The sequence below is a fragment of the Hemitrygon akajei genome, chromosome 20, assembly GCF_048418815.1.
Source record: "Hemitrygon akajei chromosome 20, sHemAka1.3, whole genome shotgun sequence".
NCBI lineage: Eukaryota > Metazoa > Chordata > Chondrichthyes > Myliobatiformes > Dasyatidae > Hemitrygon > Hemitrygon akajei.
In genome coordinates this window covers 64,323,521-64,336,054 of record NC_133143.1, presented here as the reverse complement: position 1 = coordinate 64,336,054, position 12,534 = coordinate 64,323,521, and the positions used below count along the sequence as shown (strand labels likewise).

The following is a 12,534-nucleotide window of genomic DNA, read 5'->3' as shown; positions in this document are numbered from 1 at the left end:
CGACTGACAAAAAAAAAAGGGGTAAAGGCAGGTTACTGGCATCTTAAAACCAGTTGCTTCGGACAGATGGGGCTCGTCAACTGTGGTTGGCAGCTCATCTAGAAGGAAAACTCTGAACTCAAACTTCCGCTGCCTTGAAGCTATACCCACTCACGGGGAAGATTTTGGTGGTGAACCCTGAGGAAAAGTCCAGAGCTGGTACTAAGGCAGTACTACCTCGAGTGCCACCAGTGCCAGACTGTAGCGGTCTCTGTCATTCTTTTGGATTCATCAGCCTGCTGCATGGGCAGAGCTTGCTCTCCGTATCTTACTGCCCTGGTTTGCGTATGACAGCTAGAATGCCTCATCCGTGGTCCATCCCGACCAACAGAGGGCCTTAAAGGCAAACGAGTGAACTAACACTCAATTCTCGTCAGCTTGCACCCTGTGTCTGCTCTGCGCTCTGCATTTGAAGTTCATCGACGTGGACAGCTGATGAAGGACATCTACAGTCCTGGCCTCCATTCTGCACTCGAACTCCAGCAACCAGCAGAGACAAGGAAGCACGAGGGCTGGTCAGTCAGCACACTCGTAGTTTGAACCTGGAGTTCAGGGGCCCATCAAAATGACACCATAGTCTTAAAAATGAAGTAGTAAACATACCTTTCTCTTTCCTGGTCCTGCTATCTGTCAGGCAAGCCTTCGAGGATCCCAAAGCAACTAACCATCTCTGTCTCTCAGCAACACTCACAGCCTTCAGGTAAAAGTGCTGTTCCCCTGGTATGATCAGCTCCACTCTTGTACTGTCACCTGCATGCACTGGAAAGGAGAGGAGACGATGATTAACTCCCACTGCACCAGCAAATGGGGGAAGTTGTCTTTTTTTTGATAAGTGTGTAGTCATAACACTCACAAGCACAAGAAACCACTGACAGCGTAGTCATAAGGTATAGGAGCAGAATCAGGCCATTCAAACCATTGAGTCTCCTCCACCATTCCACCATGGCTGATTTATTATCCCTCTCAACCCCATTCCACTGCATTCTCCCCATAACCTTTGACACCCTTACTAATCAAGAACCTATCAACGTTTGCTTTAAATATACTCAATGACCTGTCCTCCACAGCCACCTATGCAATGAATTCCACAGGTTCACCATTTTCTGGCTGAAGAAATTCCTCTTCCTCTCTATTCTACAGGGACGTCCTTGTATTTTGAGGCTGTGCCCTTTAGTCCTTGACTCCCCCACTAGAGGAAACATCCGCCCCAAATCCACTCCATCTTGGCCTTTCGACAGTCTCATCTTCAAGTTCTCCTTTACATGTACTTCTGCAAAGTAAATGAATCCATCTATTCAAAATAAAGGCCAGAATAAGCAGGAATCCATAATCGTGATTAGGGGATTGGAGGTGGAGAGGGTCAGTAACTGTAAATTCCTTGGCATTATGATATCAGAGAATCTGTCCCGGGACCAACACCTAAGTACCACCACAAAGAACAACACAGTGCCATTACTTTCTAGGAAGTTTATATAGATTTGGCAAGGACACCTAAAACTTGGACAAACTTCTATAGATGAACAATGGAGAGGATCTTAACTGATTGCATCATGGCCTGGTACAGAAAAGTCTGCAGAAAGTGGTGGATACAGCCTAGTCCATTACGCGCAAAGCCCTCTCCTCCATTGAGTACATTTACATGGGGCACTGCCACAAGAAAGCAGCATCCTTCATCAAGGACTTCCATCATCTAGCCATGTTCTTTTCTCACTACTACCATTGGGCAGGAGGTACATGAGCCTTAAGTCCCACACCACCAGGTTCAGGAACAGTTATTACCCTTCAACCATCAGGCTCCTAAACTTCACTCAACACATCTCTGAAGGTCAGCCCCAATGTAATTGAAAGGCGAGTGAGTTTGTTTCAGATCCATGCCCTCCTTCTTGCTTATTGCCATTTTACTCTTAATGACTAGGAGTAGGGGAAACTAATTGAATTATTTGCCTAAAAGCAAGCAACTGGGCACCACAGTAGCATAGCAATTAGCACGATGCCGTTGCAGTTCAAGGTGTTAGCGTTCAATTCCAGGTCCTCTCTAAGAAGTCCGTACGTCCTTCCTGTGAGCGTGTGGGTTTCCTCCGGGTGCTTCAATTTCCTCCCACAGTCCAGAGATGTACCAATTAGTAGGTTAAGTGGTCATTATAAATCGTCCTGTGATTAGGCCAGGGTTAAATAGGTGGGTTGCTGGGCGGTGTGGCTCACTCCACCTGAAGACCCTGTTGGGCACTATATCTTCAAATAAATAAGTAAGTAAATTCTGTCTGGATATATAACAGCTTGGTATGGCAACTTTGCTGCACACCACCACTGGAAACTGCAGGGAGTTGTGAACACTGCTCAGTACGTCACAGGAACAAGCTACATGTACTTTCTCTATACTTTTCTCCGTTTCAGAGAAAGCAGCCACTATCAAAGACCCTGCCTACCACGGACATCCTCTCTTCTTCCCTCTCCCATCGGGCAGAAAATACAAAAGCCTGAAAGCACATACCACCAGGCTCATCTTCCGGTTGCTCATTGTACAGGAGGCAGTACGTGAGACTATGCAAGCTCACTCAGCACTGGTGTGCCACAGGGATGTGTTCTCTCCCCTCTCCTATTTACCCTCTACACCACTGACTGTGTCTTCAGTGATCCATCAGTTAAACCAATACAGTTTGAGGACAATGCCACCGTCATAGGACTAATCACCAGAGATGACTAATCCAAATAAACAAGCTAATGTCCTTGTGCAGTCATAACAACTTGGAGCTGGATGCCCTCTAAACCATGGATACATATCGACTTGAGAAGAAATTTGTCTTCTCTCCACCCACTGATTATCAACAACTCTACAGTTAGCACCATTTCAACATTCAGGTTCCTGGGCATGGGAATTTCACCGGACCTGTCGAAGCACCACATCTCCTTCATTTACAAAAGCTCAGTAGAGGATATCCTTCTTGCAGCAGTTGGTAAAATACCATCTTCCCTGAAGCATACTAGTCAATTCCACATTGGCATCATAGAGAGCAACCTCACATTAGCTGTTGCTGTATGGTTTGGGTGCAATATCCTCTCACAATATACAAAAACTACAGCCAACTGTCAAATCAGTAGAAAAAGCCACTGGCTGTAGTTTACCATCACTGCAGGACTTCTATGTGTCCAGAACAAAAAAGCAACAGGAAACATAATTGCAGACATTACCCCTTGCAAACTGCCTTTTCCAAAAACTCCCTTCTGGAAAGCACAACAGGGCAATTAAAAAAAAACACTTTATACCATTTTAAAAGTTTCTTTCCCCAGGCAGTTAATCTGATCAGCCATTCTAGTTAGCCACCCCACTCACCTCTACCCATTACCTCAGTCACTGCACTGTAAACATTTTAAATTGCTTTTCATAAATACACGCTGGTATGTATGCATTTATGCACATTTCATTCCATCTCTGTACTTTAACCTCTAATATATTATGCATAATTTGTTATAATAGTTGAGAGTTGTTTTTATTGTTGCATGCGATGCCAACACATCACAGCAACTTCCTAACACATGTAATATATATATGTGTACGAAGTTGATTATTGATCAATGATAGCCACTAATCCACTGTTATCAGATCCTTGAATAGTCACCTTGTAAAATAAGATGGACACTTGGCCCCACATGTGATCTTGCATTTTATCATTCACCTGCACTGCAATTCTTCAGTAGCTTTTACACTTTATTCTGCACTTTTACCTCATTCTATCTCAATGCGCTGTATAACGATTTGATCTGTATGAACAGTATGCAAGACAAGCTTTTCACTGTATCAGGGAAAGAGTGAATAGGTTGGGACTTTATTCCCTGGAGTGTAGAAGAATGAGAGGAGATTTGATAGAAGTGTACAAAATCATGAGGGGTATAGATGGGGTAAATGCAAGCAGGCTTTTTCCACTAAGGTTGGGTGAGACTAGAAGAAGAGGTCATGGGTTAAGGGAGAAAGGTGAAATGTTTAAGGAGAACATGAGGTGAAATTTCTTCATACAGTGGTTGGTGAGACTGGAACAAGCTGCCAGTGGGAATGGTGGATGTAGGTTTGATTCCAACATTTAAGAGAAATTTGGTTAGGCTCATGGATGGGTTGGGTGGTGGAGTGGAGAAAGGAGAGTAAGGCGCTTTTAGAAGGTGCTCCTTCCCTCTGCTAGCCTGCAGATCACACTTGACAAGGTGTAGTACCTACTTAGCCCCCCATCAGGGACACGTGAAGCATGGGAGCATAGGTGCATATCACAAGTCCTGGTTATGCGATCACGTGCAACTGGTAGACAACTTCTGAAGAGTATTGATAATGGCTGGGGTCACCCATCTTGTAAAGACGCTGCCCAGAAGGTGGCAATGACAAACCACTTCTGTAGAAAAATTTGCCAAGAACAATCAATGTCAGAAACCATGATCGCCCATGTCATACGACATGGCACATAATGATGATGATGATGACATGGACGGGAGGCTATAGGTGAGATGCATGTTGGTAGGACTAGGTAGATTAATAGTTCAGCATGTACTAGATGGGCCAAAAGGCCTATTTCTGTGTTGTAGTGTTCTATGACTCCATGACATGTGACAATAATAAACCAATACTAAAAACAAGCATCATTCCCATTTGAAGACTGAAAGTTAAGATATTTAATAACAAAATTCATTATATATACACTTAATATATTCCAAACAGACAACTAAGGAAATGTAAATTAAGTTTTTAAGAGATGGTAAAATTGATCTGACACCTCACCTTGTATTTCACATACTGCCATCTTAATGCTGCCTTTACAGCCTTTCCAAGTGTCTTCTTGTGAATCGTAGTAGGATAAAACTCCACCAGCAAGAACAAACCAGCGTGGCTGCCATCCTGTGTGTAAACATTCACAACAAAGTTTTAAGTGAATTACAGTCGGCCCTCCTTATCCGCGAGTTCCGTATGCACGAATTCAACCAACTGCGGATCGCGAAAACCCGGAAGTGCTTTTCCAGCACGTTGCTCGAGCATGTAGAGACTTTTTTTTCTTGTCATTATTCCCTAAACAATGCAGTATAACACATATTTTACATAGCATTTACATTGTATTAGGTATTATGAGTAATCTAGAGATGATTTAAAGTATACGGGTGGATGTGCGTAGGTTATCGTAGATCGGGATTGAAAAAAACCCAGAAGTTCTCTTATTAAGTAAGTCGGAACGGGTACATCCGGTATTATTTAGCGTCAGTTAGTCAAACGTTTGTCTTAGTATATAGTATATATTTTACCTTCCTATGCATATAAAACACTTAAGAAACGTATGCTTCAGCACCGGATTCGGGAAGTTCCCGAGTTCGATCCAGTGACAGATTGCTCCCGAGCACGTTGTCCATCCGTGCCAGGTTGATGTGGAGGATCAAAACCCAAAACCCAATAACTAAACCACTGCGTTGCTTAGTAATAATTGTGGCTTTCATCGGGGCAGGGCCTTTCTCACTTTATCCTTTAAAATTGTTCCAATCGTTGACCGACTATAGCGTAATGCTTTTCCAATGACCGATGGCATTTCACCTCTTTCCGATCGCTTCATTATTTCCACTTTATTTTCAATCATGATCGTGATTATTTTCGTGAACAGAAACACTGTGGATTCTGAGCTCTGCCGCTGGTTCCTAATGTCCACTGCACTGAGACAGGTTAAATAAGGTCCGGGGTTCCACTGGGTCCTAAGATCCACCGTAGTGAGACAGGTTGAATAAGAGACTTCAGCATCCGCGTTTTTTGGTATCCGCGAGGGATCCCGGAACCAATCCCTCGCGGATAAGGAGGGCCAACTGTATATAAACGTGTAACTACAAATGTAAATTCAGATTGTTTACCCAGAATATATGGATGGAACAGAATTTAGTATTATTCTATAACAATATATCATTAATATATATACACTCAGTAGCCACTTTATTAGGTACATATATATACCTACTCGTTTATGCAAATATCTAATATGGCAGCAACTCAATGCATAAAAGCATGCAGACATGGTCAAGAGGTTCATTTCTTGTTCAGACCAAACATAAGAATGGGGAGAAGAAATGTGATCTAAGTGACTTCCACCTGGGAATGATGGTTGGTGTCAGACGGGGTGGTCAGACAGAGTGTTTTGATTACTTCAGTAACTACTGATCTCCTGGGACTTTCACGCACAACAGTCTCTAGGGTTTACAGAGAAAGGCGCAAGAAACAACAAAAAAAACATCCAATGAAAAGCAGTTCTGTGGGTGAAAATGCCTGGTTAATGAATAAGATCAGGGGAGAATGGCCAGACTACTTCAAGCAAACAAGGTTACAGTAGCTCAAATAACCATGTGTTACAACAGTGATGTGCAGAAGAGCATCTCTGAATGCACAACATGTCAAACCTTGATGTGTGTATGGGCTACAGTTGCAGAAGACCACAAACATACTTTATTAGGTAGAGGAGGTTGCTAATAAAGTAGCCACTGACTGTATGTCATTAATATATATTTAATGCCATAGATCACCCTCATGATCATGAAGGAAATTCCATCTGTTCAATTCAAGATTTGCATTGCATTTCTATCCATAATGTAAAATGTTTACAAAAATCAGAAATAGCATTTTCAACTCAGAAGGAAGTTGTGATTCAGTAGATAATTTCTTAGTAATATCCTAATTTGTGGCAGTTAGCATTCTACTCTGCAGTGCAAACAACCAGGGTTTAGTTCCTGTCCTTGTCTGTGAGGAGTTTGTACCTTCTCCCTGTGACTGCGTGGATTTCCTCTGGGTGTTCCAGTTTCTTCCCACATTCCAGAGATGTAGGAGTTAGGGATAGTAGGCTGTGGGCAGGAAGCATGACGACACTTCCAGGCTGACACAACGAACAACACTGCAATTATTGTCTGTAAAACCAGCCTGCTATCCAGCTAACGTTGCTCACATTCTACAAACTGTGATCAACCAAAACTCCGATGGAAGAAATTGATCTGAGAAATTCAGAAAAGGGATTCCAAGGTCTAAGTGACGAAAGATATGGCTGTCAAAGAAAGAATGATGGAAAGCAGGACTCTCAAGAGTCAGGAATGTAAAGATCTTTATATATTAAGACCAGACGTCACAGAAGGGTAAAGTCATCAAGAAATTTGAAGAAAACAATAAGAACTTAGAAACTGACACAATGTCATCATCAAACTGTGAGGGATATTAAACTTATCCAATTGCCTTAGAATAATTGTCTGGAATTTAAACAATTATCAATCATGCACAGAGACCATAAATATAAGTGTCCTTGATTTCCTACAATAAAACAAAAGATCATAGACAAAAGTTAACATAGGGATGTGGAACCATGTCTAGAAAACAAAATCCAGACACCAACGTTTTCTAAGCACGACATTCTCCCAGAAAACTAATAGGCTTGTCAAACTGATTATTTCAGCCAAACAAACTAAGGACACTGTAGAGGACAACTGCACTTCATTATGTTCTGTAACTCCAAAACATAAAAATTTACAGAAAACAAGAGAGCTTGAAATGAGAGTCTAACTTGGTGTTCACTTTAAGTGAGGCACACACATATCACGTAGTAGTATTACGACATATGTATTTCAAACGTATTTTCAAACGTAAGCCATAATGAATTATTTAAATGAACAAGAATGCTTAGTCAAAGAAAACATTTATAATATTACTTAATTATTACTAAAATATTAAATACACAACACTCCTCCCTGCTTAGCTCTAAATTCCATCATCTTAACTATATGCACAATATACTATATAATGCAACTACAATACAGACATCCACAGCACAGTCAATTTTTAAATTGTCCTATTCAGGTATAAAGATTTCATCACTGCTGAAGCTTTCTTACTCTTGTGGGATAATGTCTTTCCTGTGAGGCAGGTAAAACTTGAGGCTGTGGAACGATTTCAGATTCTGGGGCCTCCTCCGTGGTGGTTGCAGGAGTGGACTCCGGTAGTGGTTCTGACAACTCTGGTCACCCCTCTTACCCTTTACTTGGGGTTTCCCTCTTCTCCCTTTTCAACTCTCTATCTTTCTTTTTCTCGCCTTCTTTTCTCTTCTAGCTTCTTGTATCTCCACATTTGCTAATTTCTCGAGAAATTAGGTCTCGTACATCTTCTATTTCATTGTGTTTATGGCATTCTCCTCTTTCTTTTCCTTTTTCTTCTTTCTAGGATGCGCATCTTGATCTTGGGAAGGTGCATTTAGTTCCCTGGAGTATTCTCTTATTAATCCTTCTATTGCTCCCTTGACAACCTAATCAATCCTCTTGGTTTCCTCGTTCACAACATCATCTGACAAATCCTGTTTTCATATCTCCGTTGACTCCTTTCTTTTTGGTCTTCCAGTTATCCAACTGGGCTCCGGTCTTTGCATCTACTTTTACACGCAGCTTTCCGTCTCCCACTTGAAGCTCCTGCAATAACCTTAATGCACCCAGCATAGATTCTGGTTCTTTATACTCACAAAAGTTGAATACTTGCAACTTTCCTGAAGATCTTTCAACTCTCTTCTAGCTTAAAATCAAGCTACATTTTGCAAGTAACTGCCTAATTAACAAATCAGAAGCTTTCTCAGTTATGGTGCCTATGAAAACTGTTGCAGTCAAACCAGGGCTTTCATCACTTTCATGATTGATTCTGCTTATAAAACCTAAAGTGATCTGCAATCAGCCATGGTTTTGGTTCCAAATCTTCCTGTATTACTTTCACAATAACAGCAAAGCTTATCTCCACTGATTTGGTTGGAACAGTCAAACATCTAAGCAAAGTGCATACTTTTCAACCCAATGCACTCAGCAAGACCAGTACTAGTTTCACATTGGCTATTCCATTTGCTTTAGGCTATTTTTAAATCAATCATCTTTCCTATTGTGAAGAGAACATGCTACGCCTCCTGTTTTTTTATTCAAATGTCTCACTGGTTCAACAGGTAGATAGTCATCTCAGGTTCATTTTAAAAGTACCTCATCACCACTGTTATGTTTTGTAACTCCAAAACAAAAATCTAATTGAAAGGAAAATAAAAGAGCCCAAAATGCAAGTCTAACTTTGTCTTTTTCTTTCAGCAACATGCGCACATATGACGTGGTAGTGTCATGATGTATGTGGTTTACTTATTTTTACATATAACCCATAATGAATTATTTAAATGAACAAGAATGCTTCATCAAACACATTTACAATATTACTCAAATTCTACTGAAATGTTAAATACCCAAAGTTTTCTGTCAAAACGCTCACACTCCTCTCAGTGGCCTCTGCTTTTGTGAAATCCATATAGTGGCCTTGTCAGCTTCATGTTGATGTCTCTGTTAACTGTGATTTTCCTGAACATTATCAAATAAAATAACTTCCCGGGGAGTGTCTATAGCTTCTGTTGACATTTAACTTGTGAACTGTGACGCACTGTGGGAGATCTTTACAGAGATCAAATGCCTTGGTATAATTGTTGATGTTGTCTGTTCACTACTTGTTAGTGTGATGATCTAACTAATAAACAAGATGATGTGCTTTCACCATTAGTGGTATCAAACCATTCTTCTTCCTGCCGTATCCCTTTGAGAAACCACTTGGTGTTAAGTTCCTTCAAACGTTCCAGAACGGTATTAAGTGGAGAGATGCTGCAACATTTTCAGCCATCTTTAGCTGCATGCAAAAGTTAAACTAAATATAAACAACAAGCATTCATGGGGACACAAGGAAACGAGAATCACCAGCCACTCCCTGCATCGTTCCTCCCTGTCACCTTTGTGCACTAGCCTTCTCCCCTTACAGTGCTGATGCTGTTGTGATCATAATAAGCATACCATGATCCTACAACCCAGCTCTGATCTGAAGCAGCTTCACACCAGCTGTGTGTTTGGATAACCAGGGGCCAAGGAGCCTCACAACACACTTCAAGTGTCATCCGTGGACAGCTGGTAGCACTCTCGTCCAAATCTGAAGTCTCCTCTCCCAATACATGAACACTACAGTGCACAACCAGGTCAGCAGGGAAGTTTCAGTCTACCTTCTCCACGGGACTTGTATGTGTCCAGGACAAAGAAGGACGCAGGAAAAATCATTCCCGCCCTGCAAACTGCCTTTTCCAAAAGCTCCCTTCTGGAAAGCACTATAGGGCTATTAAAACAAAAACTTCACATCGTCTTAAATGTTTCTCCCTCCAGGCAGTTAATCTGATCAACCATTCCAGTCAGCCCCCTCCCCATCTGTTATCTCATCACTGCACTGTAAACGCTTTTTGCAATGTTGTTTATAATGTAAAACCAGGTATTTATTTATTTAACATTTTATTCCATATCAATACTTTAACCTCCAACTTTGTTAGCCTTTGAGTGTGTGTGTATGTGTATATATCACCCCCCACCCCCTCCCAGCAACCCTGATTTAACCTTAATCTAATCATGAGACAATTTACAATGACCGATTAATCCAGTATGACTTTGGACTGTAGGAGGAAACTCGAGGACCTGGAGAAAACCCATGCATTCCACAGGGAAGACGTACAGACTCTTTTCAGAGGACGCTGAACTCTGATAATAGCATCGCACTAACCACTGCACTATTGTGGCACAAGAAAAAAGAGAATCCTTCTTTTCCTGTTTGATCCTTGATCGTGATCCGGTCCTGTTCCAGAAAACTATGCCAACAATCCTAGTACAGTATCTAGGAAATACTGTCTGAGGTGCATCCTTTTAGATGCAGCAAACTCAGGCCTGCAAGTGCTTTAGGCCAGGACAAACATCCCTTGAAGGAAAGTGGAAACATGTTGGGCTGTTAAAGACTTTGGGATATCCTGAAAGGGTCATGAAGGATGTTGCATGCATGCACATCTTTCTTTACTTTGTAATTAAATCACATGGATTGTAAATCTGATTATACAAAATCATAACATAAAAATGTGTTCTTTTTGGCCGAATTAGGATACTTCTCAGGGCAAGAGAGCTGAGCTGAGGAACGCCAGATTGAGCTCAATCCGGAAATGTGTGAAGTGGTTCACTTTGGAAGGTCCAGTATGAAGACAGAGTAAAGGGTTAATGGTAGGATTCTTAGCAGTGTGGAGGAACACAGGGATCTTGGGGTCCACAAATTTGCCACCCAGACCGACAGGGCAGTTAAGAACACGGATGGTGCGCCGGCCTTCATTAGTTATCTGGGGACTGAGATCAAAAGACGTAAATTAATGTTGAAGATCTATAAAACTCTGGTTAGACCATACTTGGAGTATCATGTTCTGTTCTGGTCTTCTCAATATTGGAAGAATGTGGAGATTTCAGAGAGGGTTCAGAGGAGATTTGCCAGGACGTTACCTGGATTAGAGAGCATGCATTATGATGATAGGTTGAGTGGCTAGGACTTTTCTCTCTGGAATGAAGGAGAATGAGAGAGATGACTTGATAGAGGTGTATAAGATGATAAGAGACATAGATTGAGTGGATAGCCAGAGACTTCCCCCCCCCCTCCAGGGTGGAAATGGCTAATACAAGGTGACATAATTTTAAGGGGATTGGAAGAACATATATACTCAATGCACGGAATGCACAGCCAGGGGTGGCAGAAGTCACGGCATTTAAGAAACTCTTAAATGCATGTAGATGATAGAAAAAAAGATTGATGCTAGAGTAGGTTAAAAGGTCAGCACAACATCATGGGCTGAAGGGTCTGGAGTATGTTGTAATGTTCTATGTTCACGCTTATCTACAACTGCTATGTTAGAACAAAGGATACTATTTGACCGATGTTTGAATGAAGTTCCTGGAAAGGAAGCAGATATGCACAAAAACGCACAGAATGTTCTCTTATCAAGGAGTTCTCCTGTACTGGCTGTACAGGAGAGTATCAGAATAAAATTTTAACTGTTCAAATGGGCCCTTGCAATATATAGGGATTCCCTAAAGCTTAATTTGCAGGTTGAGTCGGTATGAGGAAGACAAATGCAATGTTGGCATTCATTCAAGAGGACTAGAACATAAAAGCAAGGATGTAATGTTGAGGCCTTATAAGGAACTGGTGAGGCCTCACTTGGGAGTATTGTGGGCAGTTTTGGGTCCCTTATCTTAGAAAGGCCATACTGACATTGGAGAGGGTTCAAAGGAGGTACACAAAAATGATTCCAGATTGAAAGGCTTATCACATGAGGAGTGTTTGATGGCTCTGGGCCTGTACTCACTGGAATTCAGAAGAACAAGGGGGATCTCATTGAAACCAATCAAATGTTGAAAGGCCTCAATAGAGTGATGTGCAAAGGATGTTTCCTATGGTGGAGGAAACTGGAGGACACATCCTCAGAATAGAGGGACGTCCATTTAGAACAGAGATGAGAAAGAATTTCTTTAGCCAGAGAGTGGTGAATCTGTGAAATTCATTGACACAGGCAGCTGGAGAAGCCAAGTCATTGGATTGTTTTAAGGCAGAGGTTAATAGATTCCTGATTAGTCAGTGCATGAAGGGATACAGGGCGAAGG

At 41.6% G+C, this 12,534-nt stretch overlaps 1 protein-coding gene across 1 annotated transcript in view; it reads right to left on the bottom strand.

The window, feature by feature from the left end:
* Positions 1-12,534, bottom strand: part of plekha8 (pleckstrin homology domain containing, family A (phosphoinositide binding specific) member 8) — a 60,498-nt gene that overhangs the window by 46,973 nt on the left and 991 nt on the right. Inside the window, exons 2-3 of the mRNA XM_073024498.1 lie at positions 4,799-4,915; positions 643-798 (exon numbers count right to left, since the gene is read on the bottom strand). Coding sequence (XP_072880599.1) covers positions 643-798; positions 4,799-4,915 — 273 coding nt within the window. The remainder of the gene's footprint in view (positions 1-642; positions 799-4,798; positions 4,916-12,534) is intronic.